Source organism: Arvicola amphibius, chromosome 2 (genome assembly GCF_903992535.2).
Source record: "Arvicola amphibius chromosome 2, mArvAmp1.2, whole genome shotgun sequence".
In the NCBI taxonomy this organism is placed as follows: Eukaryota; Metazoa; Chordata; class Mammalia; order Rodentia; family Cricetidae; genus Arvicola; species Arvicola amphibius.
Window position 1 is genome coordinate 34262879 of NC_052048.2, and position 12372 is coordinate 34275250.

The 12372-nt window shown below is 51.9% G+C and overlaps 1 protein-coding gene across 6 annotated transcripts in view; it reads left to right on the top strand.

The window, feature by feature from the left end:
• The window catches only part of Atp2b2 (ATPase plasma membrane Ca2+ transporting 2), a 319368-nt gene that overhangs the window by 234487 nt on the left and 72509 nt on the right, over positions 1-12372 (top strand). For all 6 annotated transcript variants that reach the window (XM_038318670.2, XM_038318675.1, XM_038318668.2 and 3 more), the window contains 3 exons: positions 4845-5042; positions 11265-11522; positions 12206-12331. In XM_038318670.2, coding sequence (XP_038174598.1) covers positions 4845-5042; positions 11265-11522; positions 12206-12331 — 582 coding nt within the window. The remainder of the gene's footprint in view (positions 1-4844; positions 5043-11264; positions 11523-12205; positions 12332-12372) is intronic.

Genomic DNA, 12372 nt, shown 5'->3' on the forward strand with positions numbered 1-12372 from the left:
GAATAGAATGTACGGGTGAGTTCCCGATTGCCTACCACTGTCTTCTCATCTCCCAAGCCCTTCTCTCCCTGCCAGAATTCTAGCTTCCTCCTTCAGCCTTCCTTAGCCACATGTCTAGGGCTGTCAAGTTCTTGGCCTGATGCACTTTCTGCATCAACTATGGCCCCCTGGAGGCTGCGAACATGGCAGCAGCTTGGACACTCGGAGAAGTAAGGCAGGTCTCTTGGGAGCTGGAAACACAGCAGAACTGAGCAAAGAGCTCACTTCTTGGGTCCCGACTCTGTCGCCTACCACCATGAAATCTGGACCAGTTGCTTTTCTCATTGGACTGGCCAGTGATCCAAGGGCACACTCGTCATGGCTCCTAGAGACCCTGGGCTCAAGGTTACCTAGCAGCCATTTTCCTTGCCTTGCCTCTGAAGAACAGCAGCTGCACATAGAACCTGGACTGTCCCCTCCTGAGGACTCTGGTAGCCACGCAGGTGGCAGATCCACCCAGACACCTATGCAGGAGGCCTAGGTATCATTTGAGAACTTGCATTTCCCCCAGTTCCTGGGAGAGACGTCTAGTCTGAAGACCACCCTACCCCAGCAATGAGTAAGATCCCAGGAAGTTATTTCTACCTCAAGACATGGCCTTGCCCAGTTCAGTCAGAAACTGGCCCTGGAGCCCGGGGATGAATATACTTTAAATGTCCCAGGAACACAAGGTGCGAGGCCAGGTCGAGACCCTGCACCTGTGGGTGGCTCATAATGACAGTACTAGCAGCTGACAGCCACTGGGTCCTTCGCCACTCTAAACACAGGAAAGGTAGGTATTGCTGCCATTCAAATGCCTGGCGTAAGAAAAATGAGGCCCAGAGAGGGAAGACCATCTGCCTGAGGGCACAGGGCCAGGAGCAGTCCGGGCATCTTAGCCCATTTCACCATTTTGGCCAATTGTTGAAAATCCCTAGTAGCAGTTTCCTGGGAGCTGGCCACTGGGCCAGCCTCTGGCAAGGGGTAGGACCTCTGGACTCCTCCCACAGCCACGCTGCAGAGCTGTAAATGCCCACCCTGCACACCAGCCCAGCTGTTGGTGCTGTCTTATCACTGTGTCACCTCCAAGGTATGGCAGAGTCCCAACCCAACCACACCCTCGAGCATGTGCACAAGGCACAGGCGCTCACAGACCCTGGCTCATGCTAGGTCCCACAGCTGTTGTCTGAAGCCTCCTGGACAGGGTCTAGTTTGAACTGCTCTTGTTCCATTGAATGTAAGTAGCAGGGCCCTGAAACTCCCTACGTGGTTTCGATTCCTAAGACAGCTGGAGGCTGGAGGCCTCAATGGCTGTGGACCCGGACCCAACATCAGGCACGGATACTGTGAGCTGTATGTGCACTAGCTTGCTCAACATGCTCACATCAGCCTGGAGAGAACTGGGTGGCTGCTGGGCTCTCCTCACTGGCCTTCACCATAGTAGGATCCTATGCCTCAGTGTGTGGGTCTGTACAGCGTGGCCCAGGAGTTTGACTGTATACAAAACTCTGTCACAGCTTGGTTCAGGGATCTTCAAGCACCATAGTCCCAGGGCTACCAACCCTCCCCCACCAAGAGAGTGTAAAATCTACTCAGAGTCATAGAGCAAAGAGAGACAGGTCCCAGCCAAGCCCCCTGACCCATGTAGAGGGTTGATAACACCTAAGACAGACACACACAGACTGATAATCAGACTGATATATCCAGGGCCTGGCTGGGGTATGGCTTCATGGTGAAGCATTTTTCACAACACACACAACATTCTGGGTTCTATCTCTAGCAGGGCAAGAAAAAAAAGAGCCAAACCTTCCAGGCCCAGGACAGCAGTAGGATGGTAGCAGTGGGGACATGGCAGTCAGTGGCAGTGGTGAGCATGCGGTAGTTGTTTGTAGCAGTCAATAGCGGCCATGGTAATGTGGCAGTCTGTAGCCCTCAGTTGCTAGTCACACAACTCTGGACAGCTCACACTGGTAACTGGGGGCTGAACACAGTCCACAGCGATGTTGAATTTGGCTCCCAAACATCTCCAGTGGGAGATCTTGTATCAGACTATGTCAATGAGAGCTGGGCTGCCCAGGGCTTCCTTGGCCTCCCGGAGAGGCTCTGCAGGACCCTGGGCATCCACTAAGTGATGCTTCCTCATCTTGAACTTTCTCCTGCTTCCCCTGAAGCCCAGGCCTGGGTTGCAGGCCCCTAAGTGCTTACAGTCATGAGTCACAGACCTGTCGCCTGTGCACCACCACCCTCTCTGGGTTCTTTAGAGGCTCAGAAATTGCGGACTGAAGGGATGAATGAGCAGGCACTCCACAGAGGACTAAGACATAGCCCCAAAGCCAGGTTATATTACCGTCTAAGGGCCAGCAAGCTGGCCCTGCAGGTAAAGGCTCTTGCCACCTAGCCTGGTGACTAGCTTGGTCCCAGAAAATAAAATAGCTGAATCCTCAGTTCTCATCCCAGCATGCCTTGGGCTTCTTCCTTCCCAGGAAAGTACTAAAGGGCTGAGATTTTTTTTGAAAGGTGCCCCCTCCCTGAAGCCACCCACCCTAGTTGCCCTGTTAAGACAAGTGAGCCTGGAGGGGCCTAGCCCTTCGTGCATGAATCTCACTACACTCAGACATGTGACCTGCAGTCATGAGTGAGATGAGTCTAAGACCCCCTGTGCCAGCCTGCGGGACAGTTCTGAGATCAGCCTCTGCCCTAGAGCATGAAGCTGGGTGAGAGAGGATTCATCCCACAAACCCACAACCCACAGGGGCCAGGACTGGGTCAGCAATAAGGTGGCTGCTTTCCGCCCCTAAAAGACAGTGGGCATGTTGTGTAGGAGCAAGAGGATGTCATTGGCATCAAAAGAGAATGAGCCAGATCCTGGCAAGATGGCGCCAGTGATAAAGGTGCTTGCTATGCAAGCCTGACAACCGAAGAGTCTCAGAACTCATGTGAATGTGGAAAAATAGAACAGTTTTCCTCTGGTCTCTAAACACATGCTATGACACACAGGTGCCCACACACATCTCAGTGCATCCACACACAATAATGATGATGATGATAATAAGAAGAAGAAGAAGGAGAAGAAGAAGAAGAAGAAGAAGAAGAAGAAGAAGAAGAAGAAGAAGAAGAAGAAGAAGAAGAAGAAGAAGAAGAAGAAGCAGCAGCCAGAACAGAGCACTGCTGTGATCCAAGTGTCTGCCACACACCGTATTCCCCTGTTAGTGCTCATCACACCCATCTCTGCACACCCACCAAGGGGCTCCCTAGTCCTTAGCCATCTGTGTCTTTGTGTAGATGAGTCCCGACACACAGAAGAGGCCATGTATAGGGCTCAGCATGGGCATATGGGGCAGAGGGAGCCAGAGGCCAGTCAGGGAGGGCCCTGGGTGGACCAGAATGGAGGCAGAGGATGAAAGGGAGACGTCAGCTGTAGCCTAGAAGTCATATGAGAAGCAGTGCCGCAGAACGGGACATGCAGCTTCAACATGGAAATGATGATGCACTTCCAGCGTTGCAAGGTCAGAGGTCAGGTGCTTGAGGCTACAGGGTTATCTAGACTCGGAGAGCTGGTGGGTTGTCAGTGGGCCCCACTGCTCCAACAGGTGCATATCAAGGCTGTGCTCGCTGCTCTGGTCCAGGAACCACAGCCAGAACCACCTGAGTGCCTGCTGTCCTCAAGATGGATCTCACAGTAGTGCATATGTTTGCCCATGGGAGGTTGGCTCCCAGCTGGTGCTGTGCTGTCGCATTCTCAGCTCTGCCCCAGGATCTGCTGCAGCGTTGTACACTGCCCAGGGGCGTACAAAATGCTTGCTGTATCAAACAACACGCGAGCCTGTGGGTTAGGTGCCTTCACCACCACCATCGCCATTATCTTCACTGCAGAAGGGGAAACTGAGGGTCAGACTGGATCCAAAGCCCAGAGGCAGTTTACCAAGCTCTGCCGTGTTTAAGAAGTGGGAACTCAGAGCTGGGGAAGAAGCCGGCTGCATGGTTTCCTCCTTGCTCACTGGAGCAGACTGTCACATACTAGGTGGCCTTGAGCCAGGGATAGCTGCTTCTCTCACGGCTCTGAAGCCCCAAATCCACAGTACCTGCCCTACACCCAACAGGAGAGGCCATCCCTAACGTCTTTTAGAATCTGGTAACTCTGGGATCCTTGGTTGCCGCTGTGTCCCTCCCATCTCTGTTCCACCCTCTTACACAGCTGTCTCACGGCCTGAGTCTGTGTCACCCATAAGGATACTTATCTCTGGACAGAGGGACACCTGCGTCATCCTAAGTGCTCTGGCCTTAGTCACATCTCTGAAGAGTGTTTGCCCAAGGCAGGTCACTGACCCAGGTCCTGGGAGTTGGGCTTGGATAGTCACAGATTCCCCAGCTTACAATGGTCTGGCTAAGAATTGTTCAACCTTGTGACTAGGTGACAGTGTACCTATCCAGCCATCCAGGGGGACACCTTCAGTCCATACTCCGTAAATTATATGAGATGTTCAACACTTAGTATGGAGGAGGCTTTGTGTGATATGTCTCTGCCGAGCTGCAGTGGGCTGGGCTGAGCTGAGCTATGATGTCAAGAGTCAGGTGTATGAAGTGTTCTTTGACATACATGTTCATGGGGATGGATACCACCATGAGTCTGGAAGCATCCATGTTTCTAGGCTCCTCCATTTACTTAGTAGGGGCTCCCACAGGACATGAATTGCTTGGAACACCGGGCTCCTTAGGCCAAAAACCTGGAAGGTTCCTGCCATGTTTGCCCTCTCCCTCCTTAGCTCCCAGTGATAGGCATGCATCTCTCCTGGCCCCTGCCCAACTCGCCTGCCCTCTGTCCACAGGTTTGCCAGGCACTGCTCCAGACCTGGAAAAGAGGAAACAGATTTTTGGGCAAAACTTCATACCTCCAAAGAAGCCAAAAACCTTCCTGCAGCTGGTATGGGAAGCACTGCAGGACGTGACGCTCATCATCCTGGAGATCGCAGCCATCATCTCCCTGGGACTGTCCTTCTACCACCCACCCGGAGAGAGCAACGAAGGTAGGGCATCTGGGACACTCCTGAGCACACAGCATGCGGCAGGGTGCATGTATGGACAGTGCCCACAGCACTATACAGAGGGAGCGAGCTGGCTGGGACTCAGGCAGCAGAGACCAATGCATGCCCATGGTCCCAGTCAGCCCACCCGTGAGTGCAAGGCTAGACCACCAGTGCTGATAACTACAGTGGGTATTTATTAGGCACCTCCAGTATTCCCAACTTGTGCCTGCATTACACATAAGGTGTAGACCAACAAGGGAACTGGGGTATAGAGAAGGAGGTTGAATTGCTCTGGGACATGCATTATCTAAGTTCGTGGTATCTAAATATCAAACTATCATAGACTATATGGTATATAAAGAGCCATGTCTCTTGTTCTGGAGACTCCCGAGCCCAACTGCAAGGCGGTGCATCTGGTGAGGGGCTTGAGCTTCACTGTAGCATGGCAGGGGGGTTGCACAGTAAGGCTAGGTCATGTTGACTTAGCTATTTCCCTGCCCTGGGATGCCCCCCATGACTTCATCTAATCCATATTACTTCACCAAGGCCCCATTCCCAAAGACCACCCATATGGGAGCCTGGGGGTTAATGTCTGGCATGGGACCACAGTGTACACCAAGAAGAAAGGCCTCGGGTTGGCTGTGGAGCATGTTACAACATGTTGCCAAGCTCCTTCCAAGGCCATTTCTTTCTGTCACCTGACCACGGGAGCAGGATTCGATTCTCTCTCTCCACCATATGGGTTCTGGGGATTGAATTCAGGTCATCAGGCTTGGCAGTAAGCACTTTATTCAATGCGCCATCTAAATGGACCTGGCTTTTTTTCTTTTTCGTGTGATTTCTTTCCATAGAGGATAGGAGGAAAGGCAAATAAAAAAGTCGGGCAGAAAAATGGTAGAAGCAAACAAACCAGTTATAATTGCTACCATGATTCAGATTTAAGACTGACTTGAGCTTCCCAGCAGCCAGGGCAGAAAGGGAAGATGGGTGAATTTCACAGGCCGAGCTATCGACAAGAAAGGGGGTAAAGTTTCTGATAGTGGGTCCTGGGGCGGACATTCCCATAGGAGAGTGAGGGGGTGTTCTGTGGACAGCCTTCCTTACAGGTTCAGCCAATATAGAAGCCTGCAGATGGTAAGGCTGACATAGGTCCTACAGTTTCCAGAGCTACACCAAATCAGGAGCTGTTGTGGCCAAAGCCATTGCTTCATCACCTAAGCCACACAGTAACTCTGTAGACAGATACTATTCTTTCTTTCTTTGTTTTTGAGATTATAATTTAATTACATTTCTCCCTTCCTTTTCCTCCCTTCAAACCCTCTCACATCCCCCTCCCATCTCTCCAAGTCTCTTTTTTTCTGTTTTTTTTCTTTTTCTTTTTTTTTTTTTTTTTTTGGTTTTTCGAGACAGGGTTTCTCTGTAGCTTTGGAGCCTGTCCTGGAACTAGCTCTTGTAGACCAGGCTGGTCTCGAACTCACAGAGATCTGCCTGCCTCTGCCTCCCGAGTGCTGGGATTAAAGGTGTGCGCCACCGCCACCCGGCTTTTTTTTCTGTTTTTTTTATTGATTTTATTAAGCTCTACATTTTTCTCTTCTCCCCTCCCTGCTTCTCCCCTCCCCTTCAATCCTTCCCAAAGGTCCCATGCTCTCAATTTACTCAGGAGAGCTTGTCTTTTTCTACTTCCCATGTAGATTAGATCTACGTATGTCTCTCTTAGGGTCCTCTTTGTTGTCTAGGTTCTCTGGGATTGTGATTTGTAGGCTGGTTTTCTTTATGTTTAAAAACCACTTATAAGTGAGTACATACAATAATTGTCTTTCTGGGTCTGGGTTACTTCACTCAATATGATGTTTTCTAGCTCCATCCAAGTCTCTTTTTATTCAATGGTTATTGCATGCATATATGTATTTGTATATACCTATAAGTCTCTAAATATATCCTATTGTGTCCATATAATATTATTTGCATGTTTTCAGGAGTGACCTTTGGCACTGGACAGCCAATTGGTGTGTTCTTCCGTGGAGTGGGCCAGCTGTCCCACCCAGTTCTACCCAGTCGTCTGTAGTTCTTTGTGAAGGCTGAGGGTTCTTGTGGGCTCTTTCTCTGAGTCATCTTTGCTCAGATCACGCTTGCACGGTTGTGTTGATGAAACGTTATGGGTGCAGCTTCTGTTGTTATTTAGAGACAATCGCACAGCCAAGCCCTTGATCCTCTGGCTCTTACCATCTTCCTGCCCTTTCTTCCTAAATCTTCCCCGACCCTTAGATGTGGGGATGTTTTCTAGATGATCCACCAGGACTGAGCTCCACAACCCTGCATTTTGATTGGTTGTGCTTTCTGTAATGGTCTCTGTCTGTTGCGAGAAGTTATCATTGGCGAGGGATGGGAAGTGCACTCATCAGGCTAGAACCAGGAGGAACTAGATGCTATTCTTAGGAGTCCCCAAGCCTGTGAAAGATGTGCCAAGGTCACCCACCAAGGGGCTGAAACTCTGTGGCTCTGGCAAAAACATCCAGCTCCACAAAGAGGGCAGGGACTGAGTCACCGGCATCAGTGGCCTCCTGTGGCCCCACTGAGCAAGGTGAGACGGGGGCAGCTGGCAGAGGCCAAGATAGGACGGCAGAGCTCCTGGGGTATGCCAGGGGAGACCCCGTGGCTCCAGGCAGATGACTGCTGCCATGAACACCTCTGGGGTACACAAACCCAGAGCCCAGAGATCATGGCTTGGTGACTGGAGTGTGGCCCGAGTCGGCCTGGTTCTGCCCCTGCCACACCTCATTGCTGCTGGTCCAGCCACACTTTCAGTGGAAGGCAGCTGCCTACACTGTGTCCCACTAGCAAATTAAAGGAAGCAGGACAGGTTCCTCACGTTCTAGTCCCTACGGAGAGGTGAAACCCTTCCCACCAGCTTGCTACGCATCCTACATGAAGCCCCAGACGGGAGTCCACCTGCTGCGTTGCTCACCTGCCCTTATCTTGGGCATCCAAGAACCAGCATCTCAGCTGGCAATTCTTTGTTTTGTTCTTTGTTTTTTGTTTTGTTTTTCGAGACAGGGTTTCTCTGTAGCTTTGGATCCAGTCCTGGAACTCACTCTGTAGACCAGACTGACCTCAAACTCAGAGATCTGCCTGCCTCTGCCTCCCGAGTGCTGGGATTAAAGGCATACACCACCGCCGCCCTGCTTCAGCTAGCAATTCTTGTCTGGCTAGAGTGTGATCTGTGTTCTACTGGACAAGTAGAAGTACTGGGCTGGGAGGAGAGGAGAGGACAGTTGCATAGAATTGGCCTCAGATACATGGGCTATAGCCCCAAACCAGGCTTTAAGCTGCCCTCAGTATAGACAAGCCCGTATGACAGATTCACACCTGGGCTTCATGTCACAGTCAGGTGTCGTGCGAGTAGAGGACCCTAGAGGATGTGAACTCAAATCCAGGTGTTCCAAATCCTGGCAATGCATGGGTTCCTGAACCCTACCTTCTGATCTGAAAAGGGGACACAGATCCTGGGACACAGGGCAGCAGGGTCCAAAGAAGGATCTGTGGGGCACCCAGGAATAGGGGCAGAGTACCTGGCATACGCTAGGTGTTTGTTGGGAGCTCAGAGAGGCTGAGTCACTTACCTAGAGTTGCATAGCAAGGCCTGGACTTTGAATCTGGGTCTTTCTGAGTCTGGAATCTCAATGTGATGTACTGATTTGACTATAAGTGTCCCCGTACTCTAATAATGCTCTGCACATGTGCGCGTGCACACACACACACACACACACACACACACACACACAGGCTCCAAAGAAGCACACAAGGGGAGACAGGTGTCTCCTTTACAGAGCGTGTGGCAAGAAGTGGGGACAACCAAAATCCTATGAAATGAAGTATCAGGGTCTCAGAGTGTATACAACCATCCCCGGGCTCCTGCTGGAACCTTCTGTGGATACCGCGTGTATTACTTTCCACCTTCAGCATACGGGAAGTTCTTTCTGGGTTTCTGATGACACCCAGCGTGACAGCTGCGTGAACAGCTGTGAGACCGTGTCACCTAGGGGGTGATGACAAGAGGCCTGGGCATGCTCAGTGCAGCTGCAGTGTCTCCTTGCTGACCGTGGCTCATCTGTGCTTGGCCACACGCCAGGAGACAGTTCTGTGGCACTAAGAGCTGGCAGCACGAGAATTCCATCTCTAAGGCTCCCTGTTCTTCCCACCCTGGGGGTAGGGGTTCGTATCTCTGTGGGGGTTGTTCGTAGTGACACAGGACCACAGCCCCTAGTTCCCTCGTCTCAGGCGACTGGATTCCAGCTGGTTCCTTCTCTGCAGCTCTGTGTCATGTGCTCAAGGCCTGAGCCCGTGGGACCCCATGGCAGCCACTTCACAAGGAGAGTCCCCTTAACCTGAGACCACCTGAGGAGGGGAATACCCATGATCACTCCATTCTACTGATGTGAAAATTGAGACACTATGGTGAAACCGCTACCTAGCAGTCTGCAGCTGAGATTTGAACTCGGGGAGGGGCGGCAGGGGCAGTTCTCAGTGGCACCGATTAATAGCTGTTACCTTCAAACAGTCATCTGGTAGGATGGTTTTAAGTTACCGTGGCAATTCAAAACTTCCAAGGGGACAAACAGCCTTGAAAGACCTTCAGGAGTTTACTGGCCTTTAGGGAGTTCTGATTCAGCTGGGGACCTAAAATCCTCCAGTGTCACTTGTTCTTGGCCATAGTGACCCCTTGCCTTCCCAGACATTCCCTGACCTTCTTGTCTCATTGCTTCTGACCCCTGGGTTTCCAGAAGCTTCTGTTGGAGTTTCTTGAAACTTCTGTTTGCTATTCTATGGAATCACACTGGATAACCAGATGGTCTTTGCCACTTGCCATGGGCTCAGAGGCTCAGAGACTCAGGGCAGGACAAATCTGGGCTCAGATTCCAGGTCTGGACCTAAACTCTAGATCTGCTGTGTGACTCTAGCTGCATCACTGCCCGTCTCTGAGCCTCTTTCCCTTCGTTGACCATCTGAAGGATGAGGATAGATTCTTGAGGCTTGCCCAGCACCCTGCCAGCCTAGCCCCTGTGGAAAGCACCTTCTGAGTTGACAGATAGAGATGATCAGACACTGTTCCTAGTATATAAACCATGAGGAGAACACCCAGCCCTCACCCAGGATGTGGCCCCTGGCCACTCAGAGTCTTGGATTCTGCATTCAGAATGTCAGGTGCCTCTTGCTTTTGGAACCCCTGTGGGGAGCAAGGAGAGGTTGGAGAGTCATAGGCTCTTCACAGCCTCGTGTTGTAGACCTTCGGTCTGAGTCTCCATGTTGAGCATATTGGCATTTTTCCATTTCTCATTGTCCCATTGGCCTAATCAACCTTGAGAGCTGTAGGCCCATACTGGGGACTCAGTAGTGCCAAGCATGGAGTGCAGGGTCCCTGCACGTCAAGTAGAGTCCCTTTGTTCTTGCTGTGGCCTGAGTTGGGGAGAACGTGTTACATACTTAGTGTGCCCAAGAGCCGCCCCTTTCCTGTCCCAAAGCCCCAGGAGGTGTTGTCAGCAATGTCACCTCCACTTCAATGGTGTTGCATCAAGGTAGGCATGGTGAAATTAATCCCAGCACCCAGAAGTAGAGGCAGGGGGATCAGGATTCCAAGACCATCTCAGCTGCATAGCCAGTCTGAGGCCAGCCTGGGCTCCATTAAATCCTGACTGTGAGAAAACTGACTGATAGAGAGTCATTCACTTGAGGCCTCACAGCCAGGATAAAGGGAGGGCCAGTGTGGTTCAGATGGTGGCTTTGAAGTCATACTGCCTGGGGTGACATTCTCGCTTTCCACCCGCCTAGTTTGGGAAGTTAACAGATCTCTCTGAGAAGCCTTGGCATCCCCATCAGTGAGAGACATACAGCAGGGGCCTTAAAAAGTGACCAGGAGCCGGGCGGCGGTGGCGTACGTCTTTAATCCCAGCACTCAGGAGGCAGAGGCAGGCGGATCTCTGTGAGTTCGAGACCAGCCTGGTCTACAAGAGCTAGTTCCAGGACAGGCTCCAAAGCTACAGAGAAACTCTGTCTCGAAAAAGCAAAAAAAAAAAGTGACCAGGAGCTGCCCTTTGCCCAGAGCATGGCACACAGAGGAACAGCGAGGCCATCATCTGATTATCAGTGGTGACTTGGCATAGCTGAGCTGTATGGAAGCTCTTGTCTGGTGGCCTGAGGACCCACTGTTTCCTTGTCTCTCTACAGGATGTGCCACAGCCCAGGGTGGGGCAGAGGATGAAGGTGAGGCAGAAGCAGGCTGGATTGAGGGGGCCGCCATCCTGCTGTCGGTCATCTGCGTGGTCCTGGTCACAGCCTTCAATGACTGGAGTAAGGAGAAACAGTTCCGGGGCCTGCAGAGCCGCATTGAGCAGGAGCAGAAATTCACCGTGGTCCGGGCCGGCCAGGTGGTCCAGATCCCTGTGGCTGAGATCGTGGTCGGGGACATCGCCCAGATCAAATATGGCAAGTCTTCCTGGCCATGATTCTAGAGCTGGAATCTGGGTAGAGGTGGGACAGGACCGGCAGATATAAAGAGCCTAACCCAGGGAATGGTGGGGGAGGGGGACCCTAAAGGCTGATGTTGTGGCAAGATGTATTCTGAGGCCCTGAGGATTCCAGAGGAGACAAGCGTCCCATCCAGTAAAATCAGAAATGTCAGATTCATGACATGCATGCCCCTGCACCCCAGCATCCATGTATAGCAGACATGGCTAATCAATCACTGCTCAGAGGGGGTTTGAATACGATATATCCTGGGTCCGTAGACACAGGCGGGGGGGGAGATTGGAGTGGCCCTCCTCACTCAGTCCTAGTGACTCACTTGATTGGAATGTCTTCAGTGCCCCCACCCCACAAAATAGCCTGCTCTGTCATGAAAGACCTCCTCCCAGCCAAGAAAAGACTACAGGAAAATAAACCGCAGAGCACCCTGGGCCCAGGGACACATCAGGTCAAAGGATATACATTATGAAGAACATGCCTGCATGGACCGGGGTGGCTCTGTGTCAGACCCCAAGGATGTCACTTCGGCTGCCCATTGGTTTCCAGGTGCCACCGTGGTTCTGCGTGCTGGGGCAGCTCCCCCGTGGATGCCCCAGCTTCTCTGGCCACCTGACTCTGCTGACCCCCTGTCCTCCTCCAATCAGGTGACCTCCTTCCTGCCGACGGCCTCTTCATCCAGGGCAATGACCTCAAGATCGATGAAAGCTCGCTCACAGGGGAGTCTGACCAGGTGCGCAAGTCTGTGGATAAGGACCCCATGCTGCTGTCAGGTGAGCTGCAACTCACAGTGCCCCTGCGGCCAGTCCCCACC